General features: G+C 37.4%; 1 protein-coding gene across 2 annotated transcripts in view; it reads right to left on the bottom strand.

Annotated features, from left to right (window-relative positions):
* Window positions 1-325: 325 nt before the first annotated feature.
* LOC117305673 (DNA repair protein RAD50-like) overlaps window positions 326-12620 on the bottom strand; it is a 38627-nt gene continuing 26332 nt past the window's right edge. Inside the window, exons 32-42 of one of the 2 annotated variants that reach the window (XM_033790533.1) lie at window positions 10962-11101; window positions 10425-10572; window positions 9788-9961; window positions 9323-9448; window positions 7483-7535; window positions 6705-6790; window positions 5496-5569; window positions 4017-4079; window positions 2929-3062; window positions 2022-2150; window positions 326-993 (exon numbers count right to left, since the gene is read on the bottom strand). In XM_033790533.1, the coding sequence (XP_033646424.1) occupies window positions 939-993; window positions 2022-2150; window positions 2929-3062; window positions 4017-4079; window positions 5496-5569; window positions 6705-6790; window positions 7483-7535; window positions 9323-9448; window positions 9788-9961; window positions 10425-10572; window positions 10962-11101 (1182 nt within the window). In that variant the 3' untranslated portion in view covers window positions 326-938. Of the gene's footprint in view, window positions 994-2021; window positions 2151-2928; window positions 3063-4016; window positions 4080-4487; window positions 4656-5495; window positions 5570-6704; window positions 6791-7482; window positions 7536-9322; window positions 9449-9787; window positions 9962-10424; window positions 10573-10961; window positions 11102-12620 lie in introns of those variants that run through there. The other variant, XM_033790534.1, reaches the window with a different exon arrangement.

Genomic DNA, 12620 nt, shown 5'->3' on the forward strand with positions numbered 1-12620 from the left:
AGTCTATTGCCAAGTTGTAAATCTTCTAGCTAAGCTCGTTTTTTCTTAACATTAAATGAGTAAGGATGAAAACTTCAGCCATCATAAAATGCAATGGAACAGCTACAACAATAAAAGTAAATGAACATTTGATAAAGGTAAAAAATATATAGAATGGAGAATTATGAATCCGTCTATGGAGTTGAGCTAAACAGGGCAAGTTCTAGCAACAGGGCCTAATTTCATAGAGCTGCTTATTAGCAAAGAAAGTAGCTCCCCATAACAAAATATTGCTCCAACTATTGGTTCAAGGTTAACATCGTAGTTTGTATTTTTAAAAAAAAAATTACTGTTAATGTTAGGTATTTTCAGAGTGTTTGTAATATGAGGAGTGGTCTTAAGTGTAAATAAATAATTTCCTCCGTGGGGAAAAAAAGGGGGAAAAAAATAAATAAAACAAAATATTGCTCACCAGAACAGGGTTAACAGCCAAAATATCATGTCACATGCGCAGTTTGTAATTGGCATCCTGCTCATTTCTACTAAGCAGATAATTGTGAGTAATATTTTCAGCCTAAGAAACTCTATGAAATTGGGCCCAGATAAAAAGTCCACAGGCCAAGTTCTTATCTGAACTCTGTAGTCTCCCGATTCCCAGTCTGCTCCGCGCGGCAGTAGATAACAAGCTGGACAAGTTTTTATAAGAGCAATTTAAAAGGCAGAGTAGATATTATCAAATGATGTTGCCCTGAATGAAATGAACAAGTAAAAAGGCAATTATACACCAAGATGTCAAGGAAAAAGCCAATAACTTCATTCCTGCCGCTGCCACGTCTTCCACATGAATTACCAAATCGCAATTCAACCACAAAACCCGGGCGGATTATTAAACAAAACAATTACCGAACGTAATCTTTATTAAAAATATGGCTGATAGACACTTTAGGAAGAACAGGAAATCACGCCACGGCTTGAAGTGTTCCAATTTCACGCCTGGAAACCGTTGATTTGAATCTGCAAAAGATTCATTGGAGAAAGAGAAAGAAAAAACATCAACTTGTTTTCACATATTCTTCCCATTTTAAGGCACTGAGCACGCTGGGTTATTCTCAAAGACCAGTATTCTCACTTGGTGTATCCTGACATATGCAAAAAAAAAGAACAAATCTCTGAATACTTGGGTTCCAGCCCTGGTCATGACTCATGACACTTGTGTTCTCAAACAAGATGGTTAATAACTGACAGAGGTAAAGCCAGAGGTCCCATGCGTTATGTAATGCACGTAAAAGAACCCAGTGCTTTATCATAAAGAGAAGTGGTTCACCCCGCACCACAGCACCTTGTTAACCATTAAATGGTGCTTTAAAGATATAGGTCTAGTACTTCACACAAAAAAGGTAGCTCCACATATGTAAACCTTGCTACATAAGAACCCACTATTGTTTATTTTTTAACAGATGTTGGATTCGGACCAGGTATAAAGAACATTAATTTGGTTTTACCATTACACCGATGTGTGTTAGCACTGTACATGTATATGAATGAACATTCCAAATACAAAGTGCTAACACCCATCGGTAAAACCAAATTATTATAGTTATTAACTTTGGTTTTTCCCATATACACTGATATGTGTAAAGCACTGTACACTCAGTACTATCCTAAGCTCTGTGAACAAAATCTGGCATATTACTCGGGTGAGATTCGAACCCACGACCTTTACCATTCTTACTAACTAACAAATATTGACCCATTTCACCTGTCATCATCAGAATAGTCATCATCATTGCCCATTGGTGGGCAATGTCACTCAGTGCGTTATTCAGTGAAGTGCGCATTTTAGGCGACGCAGCGTTTACATGTTAACCTATTGCCAACCAAAATGGTGAGCATGGCACAGTCGCCGCGTGTGTGACGTGCGCGCAAGGGGACATTAGTTTGATAAATGGGTAAACCGAAATTAATATTCTCTATCCACGATGCAAATTTCTATCTATTAAATACTATTATTATTATTATTATTATTATTAAATCCAACTTACTCATGATTCTTGGTGATACGATAGAAGTAATCCGTGTAGTCCGAGTGTCCTAGAAGTTCAACAAAGTCTTCATCGTGAGTGATCACAATCAGCTGAAAGTTACGCTGTTGCTCTCGACTCTTGATGATTCTGTGTAACCATGGAAACAAACGAGTTTCAGTAAATACAAGATACCTCCGCTGACTTAAATCTGTAATCTGAATTCAGTTTCTAATCATTTTTAAAGAAGTGATTTTTCTAACAAAGGGGAGAGAGTGACAAGAAACAGACCTTGTGAAAAAAATGCTTTTGACAATAGAAAGAACCGATTTCATAACTTGTCAAATGACTGGACCCAATTTCATTAGAGCTGACCCAAATTTTGAATAAAAGTATCTGTATAAAGTACATGTGAGATTGATTTTGTTGGTACCTCATTTTGTTAAAGACACTACACACTATTGGTAATTGTCAAAGACTAGTCTTCACAGTTGGTGTATCTCAACATATGCATAAAATAACTAACCTGTGAAAATCGGTCATTCGAAGTTGCGAGATATTAATGAAAGAAAAAGCACCCTTGTCCACCATGGTCACACCATGTGTGCTTTCAAATGCTTGATTTCTGAATCTGTGGTCTCGAGATAAAATTCATGGAAAATTACTTCTTTCTCGAAAACTATGTTACTTCAGAGGGAGCTTTTTCTCACAATGTTTTATACTATCAACATTACTATACCCCATTACTTGTAATCAAGAAAGGTTTTATGATAATAATTATTTTGAGTAATTACCAATAGTGTCCACTGCCTTTAAGCATATATTTGATATGCTTAGCTACCTTCTGTTTTCTGTGAAAATGGACTCTGGTATCTTTAGAGGAGCTTGGGTGAAAAAAACAACGGTTCTAGGATCAATGAATACTTACTCCACCAATGCCTGTGCCAAGCTCTCAATATTATCCTTGTCTAGATTGGTCGTTGGTTCGTCTAAAGCCAGAATTCCACAGCTTAGGCAGAAGGTCTCCGCTAACGCAAGGCGAATGAGCAAAGATGCTAGGACCTACACAGAAGAAATAAATAACAACTAATACAAGGGCTTGTTTGAACTACATGAAAACATCACACCAACACACTCCAAATTTTTGGAAAACTCCTAAACCATGTCTATTTTAGGAGGAATATTTAGGCATGATACTGATATAACAGGAATATTTTATTGTTAACAAGGCCTGGCCTACATATGGCGTAGGTTAAATAGACATTTCAGGCTATTTAATCAAACAAAATTCAGAATTTTCCATGAGCAAAAGAATCGGATATCATAATAAAGGAAGAAGAATTCCATGCCTCAAATCACTGACAATAATTATTATTGTTGTTGAACATTTCTTACAATGATACCAATGATGACTCATAAGTGAACTTAATTACTGTAAATGGTGTTTGACGCTTTGCATGGTGTGAAGAATAAGAGATACTATAAATATAAATATGAATGTCGACTTGCGAAATCTCTTTTGAGGGAGTGTTGGCTCTGAAAAGAGCCGGTTTGGTCTCGATGTTGCGAACAGTATACTCTTCTCCTTAAGACGAGCAGAGTATACAGTTCGAAACATCAAGACCAAACCGACTCTTCTCAGAGCCAACACTCCCTCAAAAGAGATTTTACACATGGGTGTACCCGCAAGTCTACTATTTACTCTTATGTTAGTTTCTCTTTAATCACTATAGCTCTTAAGCCCCAAAAAACGTGGTGCTTGACCAATTGAGCCCAAATTTTGATAGGTTTGTTATTTTATGCATATGTTGGGATACACCAAGTTATGATTACCAAAGGTATCCAGTGTCTTAACATCAAGATAGCGGTTGAAATAGATAATACATTTCACAAGGTTATTGAACTATGATAAGGGCTTCGTTTTGAACGGTTATTGAACGGAAATAATTTCTACATTTCACAAAGTTATTGAACTATTAAAATAAAGGCTTCATTTCAAAAGTTTATTGACCTGACCTTTTGACCTGCACTGCAACGACCTCTCATATCCAATGCCGTGTCTCCCTTCACCATGACAACCTAAAACCAAGAGAAAGTAATCGTCAACATGCAAATGTAATCCCTTCACCATGACAACCTAAAACCAAGAGAAAGTAATCGTCAACATGCAAATGCAATGCCGTGTCTCCCTTCACCATGACAACCTAAAACCAAGAGAAAGTAATCGTCAACATGCAAATGCAATGCCGTGTCTCCCTTCACCATGACAACCTAAAACCAAGAGAAAGTAATCGTCAAGATGCAAATGCAATGCCGTGTCTCCCTTCACCATGACAACCTAAAACCAAGAGAAAGTAATCGTCAAGATGCAAATGAAATCCCTTCACCATGACAACCTAAAACCAAGAGAAAGTAATCGTCAAGATGCAAATGTAATCCCTTCACCATGACAACCTAAAACCAAGAGAAAGTAATCGTCAAGATGCAAATGCAATGCCGTGTCTCCCTTCACCATGACAACCTAAAACCAAGAGAAAGTAATCGTCAACATGCAAATGCAATGCCGTGTCTCCCTTCACCATGACAACCTAAAACCAAGAGAAAGTAATCGTCAACATGCAAATGCAATGCCGTGTCTCCCTTCACCATGACAACCTAAAACCAAGAGAAAGTAATCGTCAACATGCAAATGCAAATTTATACAAGGTCATCTGAAACTGGGAATAGATGAAAAATCTCCAGGGAAAGAATTCCCAAATGAAGGATCGTAAAAACCAATTATCTCCAACATTGGGTAGGGAATTATAAGACATGAAACACGATCTTTCTGCCAGGAAAGAAAGACAAGGGATTTGGGGGGGGGGGGGGGGGGGGGGTTAAAGATGGCTGATAAAGGAATGAGAGATAGTTGACTGCCCTCTGTGCTCAATTTCATGTAGCTGCTTAAGCAGAAAATAGAAACTGCTAAGCAAAAGAAAGCATTATACCAGTCAAAGTTTGTACAAGTGACATGTTTTTTTGGCTGGTAAGCATAATTCTATGTGCTTAAGCAGGTCTATGAAATTAGACGCTGGTCTTGTATGCGCAGATTTTGATCGAGGTGTAATAATACTGCCCTGGCCAAATTTCATAAAGCTGCTAAAGCAGAGATAAATTTTTAAATTCAAAGTATACTTTTGGTTTTTTGAATCGTTTGATTGTTCTAAATCCTACATAAAATGTAGATTTATTCAACAAAACTTGTCTGTGAAATCAAAAGGTGGTATGTTTTTGAGATGTCGGCGAAAATTCAGAGCAAGTATGTCCACGCAGAAAGAACAATTGCTAATAGGAATATGCATTCTGAGAAGCATTTCTTACAGTAACAATTCTCCAGTTCAAATTTGGGGCATAGAAACTAATATCTTTTTTACATAACCATTACTTCAAGATAATGTTTCTCAAAATGCTTCATACAAACTTATTTTTCTTCCATTTTTGTAAGACCAGACTCACCCTATAGTTGTAGTTTTTACGTTGCTGCGTTCCTCCGGTCTCTTCATCGGAACGAATCTCCACGTAATCAATATCTGCATCAAACAAATAATATTAATTACCAATTTTTTGTTATATTGATTATCACAGCCCACTGAGCCCTCAGAGCTCTTCCATCTTTATTCTGGTCACTGACCTCTGGTCACTGGACCTTTAATCATTCCTTAAACCACTGTCTCGGCTCCCTTGTGAGTATACAGGGTGAAAGGAATGAAAAGTCAACAATGGTGCAGATTCAGCTGTTTTCATTAAGCACTTTAAAAAAAATATTCATTAATCTGTTGACTTCAACAATTCAAGAACTTCAGGGATTTGCGATTTTTTTTACCCATTCACACATTATAAAAATGAGAACACCACAAAACTTGACATTTCCCTTCCTCTTTCACAAATTGTTTGCAATTACAGTGAAGGTTTTAAACTGATTCACCAATGTTTGAAAAGTTTAAGTAAACATTCACTTAATAATAATAATAACAACATTAATAGAGCGCCAAATACATAAGTTTCTAAGCGCTATGACAGATTTACAAACCATATGGGTTTTAAGTAGTGATTAAAAAGTGTCCAATGAAGGAGCTGCTTGAATGTGGTTGGGTAGCTTGTTCCAAAGAGTTGGAGCTATGACGGAAAAAGCATAATCCCCGCAGCATTTCATGGTGCCGGGTCCCGGGGAAAGCTCGAAATGAGCTATTGAAGAAGAGCAAAGGCGTCGGGTAGCTGATGAAAGTGAAGAAGACTGAAGACTGTATAATGCTTGTATTACATTTGATGCTTTTGTTGTTGTTGCCAATATTGAAATAAATGTCTAAACACAAGGGCTACGAAGTCTTGGAGATAGACTGGGGCCAAATTATGAACACTTTTATACACAAGAATAAGAATTTTGATGTGGATGCGTTGATGAATTGGAGAGCGAATGATGGGTGTTATGTACTCTGACTTACACTATAACTTTAAGTAAATTAATGTTATTCAAAGAAAATGTAATTCAAGAAAATATTCCAAAAGTCCAAGCCTTCAAGGTGTTTTCCTGATCCAAATACAAACACTCCCACTTCCTAGATTTCACTGCAAATATTTACACATCCTGAAACGAACATTGAGATGGACCAACGTTAGAAACCCCCAGGGGAAATTATTGGTAGACTTTGTGAAATATCACCTCACCTTGTCCTTTATATGTCACTCGCCACAAATCCCGGATTATCTTGTTAATCTCAGACATCTTCATGTGGTGATAGTTCATGACAGCTCTGGAAAAAGAAAAAAAAAATGAGAAGACGATGAAAACAAAGGAAAGAAGCACAATCTTAAATCAATTGTTGTTACTTTAGAGAAACAGGAAGGAAGCCGGTCCTCTAATTAAAGGATGAGCTTTCGTCAAAATGCAATCAATAGAAACGAAAAAGCCAATGCCTTGTGTAATACTACTAACTTTTCTATGAGTTTTTGTATATTGTTTGAATTATTAAAACATGTACAGGAGAGATTGTTATCCTATATTTTAGACGCCTTTGGCTTTTTCATTTCTATTTATTGTATTTTGGCAAATGCTCGTCCTTTTTGATAACAGGACCTTCCTTCTAGTGTCTCTACATTAATTTCATACATTTTATTTTATTTTTTTAACTCAAGTTTGTAGGGTGAAAAACCAATCAAAACCCCTTCTTTGAAGGGAATTCTTTCTTAAAATATTTGATACTAACAACAGCTGCGATGCTTCTAACCGTGCAAGTTTGTTATGGTCACATTCACTTTGAATTATTACAGAATCAAATGTTTTTTCATCACTTCCGTTGCGTTTATAGAAACACACATCTCCATACCCATGAATGTATTGATAGAAATGTTGATTGACCATTGTCTGCTCAAAGACAACATCATTTCAAAACTCAATTTCCTATTCCTAGAATGATTTCCCCAAAGAGTTTAATCAAATACATACCTATCCAAAGCCTTGGAATATTTATCCAAATCGCTGTTGGCAATCTCCGTTGTCTGCAAAAGAAAATAACAATCAAGAACTTAAAAGTATAATACATTATTGCTTTTTGAAAGAGTCATTTTCCTTTGTTAATATTGACTGGATAAAAGCCTTGTCGAGGGCACTGTATGTAGATGATCAACGATGCGGTACGGGTAAAAACCTGCATGACCAAGGGACTTATTTTCCTCACACATTAAGCCTAAAATTAAGTTCCAATCATGATGAAGTTTACATAACGTCTAAGATCACTTCCCCCAGTGCCCCCCCCCCCCTCTAACTTAAAACCTAAACTTTGGGGATTGGAAATTTTCCAGAGATTTAGTGTGAGAATTTTGATGCTTAACAAACAATTTTTTCATTTACATGTAAAAGGGCTAATTTAACCTACTAAATATATAGAATTCCAACTGCCTCTGGCTATCAGGCAATCTCGATGGTCTAGTCAGTGAGACATTTGTTTCACAGAACTCGGGAAAGTACTGAGAACAAATTGTTTTACATACATCAATGTTAAGGGAAACACCAAGATATTATGCTTTATCCCAATGCAAAGCTAACATCAATCATCGTTGTGGTACCCGCTGCTAACATATAAGAGGTTCAAACTGCCTCTAGCCACTAGGCTAGCTCGTTGGTCGAGTGGTAAGACATCTGCTCTAGCAATGCAAAGGTTTGGGTTTCGATTTACACCCAAGTGATTCGCATATCGTTTCGTTTTCACAGAGCGGGGCAGTGACAACAGACAGAGGAAGATTGTTCCATGCAGGGGTAATTCTTGGGAAAAAAAGAGTTTTTGTAGATGTTGGTGCAGGGTGAAAAGAGATTGTATTTCAGTGGATGGTAACTGCGTGTTGATATACCGGGGGGAACAAGAGTCAGAAAGTTGAGTGGATTTATGGATGGTAGTTGGTTGTGAGAGATCCGATACATCATTGTAAGACTGGCATTTCTCCTATGGGTTTCTAGTGACTGCCAATTAAAGCCATTGAACCCTTTCGGTAAACAGTATTGTCCAGGGCCCACACTTTGTGTATCACAACTTATATATCAAATAACAAACATGTGAAAATTTAGGCTCAATCGGTCATCGGAGTCGGGAGAAAATAACGGGAAAACCCACCTTTGTATCCGTGCGTTTCGCCGTGTCATGACATGTGCTTAAAATAAATCCGTAATTCTCGCTAACGAGAATTTATATTGTTTTACTGTTTTCTCAAAAAGTAAAGCATTTCATGGAATAATATTTCAAGAGAAGTCTTTCACCACTACCTTCTGTAAACCCTGTAAGTTATTTGTAAATCTGTGAACTTCTTTTTTTTTTCTGTACCGAAAGGGTCCAATGGCTTTAAGCTCCTTGATCATAGATGAGACACTTTCCATAGGATGGTATTTATTGAGAACATATCTGGCTGCTCGTCTCTGAATGGCTTCTATTTGGTTGATATTTGAATTTGTGTGTAGGTCCCATACACAACTGCAATATTCCAAGCGAGGGCGTACCAATACTCTGTATACATGTTCCTTGAGGTCCCTAGAGCAGTGACGAGGCCTATAATATTGTATTTGCACTATTGTTGATTTTGTTGATGTGGTTGTTCCAGGATAGTTTATGAGACAGGAGGAGACCAAGGTAAGGATGTCAAGGATGTCTAGCCTTTTGTCCAAGCCTTCGTGGCTTGGAGAGAGCTACAATCCAGATATCCGATGGAATCGCAACTCTCCAAGCTAATAAGGCCTTGACTAAAGGCTACCTCAAACCATGTTGCATTTGTAAATATTTCTCTAGAGATTTACTCACCCGTAGTTTGATCATCATGTCATTGTACTTGTCATCAGCATTGCTATACATGTCCGAAGATAACTCCCTTTCAGCTTTCTTGACCTCTTCCTTCAAGACAGCCTGCCGACCATCAGCTTGGTTTTTCTAGAGTTAACGTTACCAGAAAGCTCAATTTAAGATTTTGTTCGATTTCTGACACAACAACTCAGACACTACCATCCTTTGCACCAGTGGGTGTGTTTACACTGAAATACTTCTACCTTGTGAACAAAAAAGGCAAGCCAATTTGTGGGGTCAAACGTTTAACTCAACAAAATGGCCGAACATAATACCACTTTTGTGAGGATCATTGTATTCTACTTTTAAAACATCTTTCTAACCATAAGCATTTCATAACAAACGGTTTCAAACGCTTTTCATAGACCAGCTCGACTGATCCAAGGCAACATGTCTCTTTACTAAATGTGTGGTTGAACATCTCACCTCTTTGGTCAATTTGGTGTACCTGGTCTGTAATTGTCTCTTTTCTCCTTTCATGTTCTCCTGATCAATTCCTCCGAGCTGCTCCTTCAGTTTGTTCAGCTCCTCTTCAACCTTCGAGATCTCCGCAACTTTCTTCCGCAGCTGAATGTTGTCCGATAACTCTCGCTCCCTGACCTGAAGTACATGTAAGAGGGTTCACAAACTGTATATAGTCACTCTCCAACATGGGTTTAACATAGGCTAAGAACCAATGCATTACTCAAGGTATACAGATGTTTAAATTTCCTCCATGGAGAGGAGGAATATACTAGTTGTATACACTTGTTCTGAAGGGGGAAAAAATGTAAACTACACAAAGCTAAATGTTGATAATTGACATCACAACAAGAGGGTGAGTGATTATGACACTTGTTTTTACCCGAGTGAGCACCGCGGGGGTCAACACTGGGAAGCTAGTCGAATGCACCCTAAGTAACCACCATGTAAAGTCTGAGACACAATATGCATGTAACTCTTTGTGAGTAGTGGTGGCTCATACATGAGTTTACTAACTAGCCCAATGCTAAAATCACTGGCCTTGGACCTACAGTCCAATGTTAATTTCAAGCCCAGACAAATCACAGATCCAATAACGCACCTGTTGGTTAGCGATGTCTTCATTTAATTGATTGATTGTTGTGGTCAGATCTTTCTGGTTGCGAGTCAGCTCAGCCATGTTGTCTTCAATGGACGTAATATCGCTGCGTACTTTTATCAACTTCTCTTCCTTTCCAGAAGCCTCATAGCTACAAGCAGAATTGGTAATCAATCAAGAAATCAATACATGAAACAATCAATCAATTACAGTTCAATATCATTCAATTAATCAATTGACCAAACTTAGTAGGACAAGGGACAAGTAGTTGACAGCAAATAAATTATGATGAATTGAATTGAAATTGAATTGACAGTGACAAAGGCACAACAAAAAAGTGCCAGTGGTCATGACAAAGTGACAGTGACAAAGTAGTAATTACAACTAGGCAATGACAAGAATGCAATGACAAAGTGAGAATGACAAACATGAAAACAAAAAAGTAACACTGACAAAGTGACAATGGCAATGACAAACTGGTAATGATAAAGTGACAGAGGCAAAGTGACAATGATAAGGGGACAATGACAAGTATATCACCTTTTGATATTCTTTGTAGATATATTGACATCATGTTTCTTCTGGTTGATGAGGTCATACTGGGATTTATGCTCTTCCACCTTCTGTTCTTTCTCCCTCTGTAGTTTTTCTTTATCCTTCATCAGCTTACTCAGTTTGCTCTGAAGAAGACGAAAAAGTCACAGTTTTTATTTCAAATTGTAGATATTTCTCTTTGCTTTGTTATGCAATGAATTTTAAAGAAAATTCTTGTACAAACATTCCTATTTGTCTTTTAACCAAGCTCTCAGCTACTGCTTCAAAACTTTATAAAGTTGCTACCTTATGCAAACTCATTGCCCAACAGGTGTGTTACTGTATGTGACATGTAAACTCAGTAGGGATAAGGTTTCAAGACAAACTTAAAATCACATCTGTTCAAACAAGCATACTCGCACAATCTTCAGTCCTAATTTGTCTTTCTCTCCTCAAGCGCCATGAGCGCCTTCCTGAGGCGGATACCGGCGCTCTAGTGTTCTTTATTATAATTATTATTATTATTATTGCTGCATGCACTAAGGTATTATCTCAGTTTGGTAAAAGATTGTATCTACATTTGTAAAAAGAGTTTGCCTCACGCAAAAAGATCTTAAACTCAGTGGGTATAAGGTAGTATCTAACATACTTGTAAATACAGAGTTTGCTGCATGCAATATGGTTTTAATCTCTGTTTGAAGGTTGTATCTTATAATAGATGTTAAATTTGCATCGGGGATAAAGAATATTAATTTTGGTTTTTACCCATACACCGATGTGTGTTAGCACTGTATACTCAGTACTTTCCAGAGTCCTGTGAAAAATATCACAGGCATGTTACTCGGGTGGGATTCGAACCCACGACCCTTGCAATTCTAGAGCAGTGTCTTACCAACTAGACTACCGAGGTTGCCCGGTAGCTAGAGGCAGTTCGAATCCTATGTTTTGGCAGCGGGTACCGCACTGATATAATAGATGTTAAATTCTGCATCGGGGATAAAGAATAATTTGGGTAAAAACCAAAAAACACTGCTCTAGAATTGCAAGGGTCGTGGGTTCGAATCCCACCCGAGTAACATGCCTGTGATATTTTTTACAGGACTCGGGAAAGTACTGAGTATACAGTGCTAACACACATCGGTGTATGGGTAAAAAAAAAAAAATTAATATAGGTTGTATCTTGACCACTTGCAAAATACAGTTTGGTGGTACACACAACAAGGATGTAATTCACTTAAAGATGCTATGTCAGATTTTTGGCCGATTTGACCCAAAAATGTTGATTTAAAATTCAACAGGTCTTTTGATGGGGGTCGAGAAAGTTACAAGCTTTCATTTGAGCCATTGCTCGAAAAAGTCCGCCAATTAGTAGTAGCAGTGAAATAAAGTGCTCAAAATTAGTTTTTGTCGGGATCCCGACAATATATCACGTGACCAATTCTTATGTGTTTTATAAGAAACGTTTTAAATTTTTTGTCATGGTTCCTGACCATTAAAAGTAAAAGTTAAAATTTTTTTGTTAACGGGGGTGATACTCTTTGAAATACCATTCACTCAAAAAAAATATACTTTTTAATGTTTGGGGCCAAAAATCTGACGTAGCATCTTTAAATGGTTTTAATGAACAGTAACAACTTTGTTGCACTTGAGAAAACTATGTTCACC

The sequence above is a fragment of the Asterias rubens genome, unplaced genomic scaffold (genome assembly GCF_902459465.1).
Source record: "Asterias rubens unplaced genomic scaffold, eAstRub1.3, whole genome shotgun sequence".
Classification (NCBI taxonomy): domain Eukaryota; kingdom Metazoa; phylum Echinodermata; class Asteroidea; order Forcipulatida; family Asteriidae; genus Asterias; species Asterias rubens.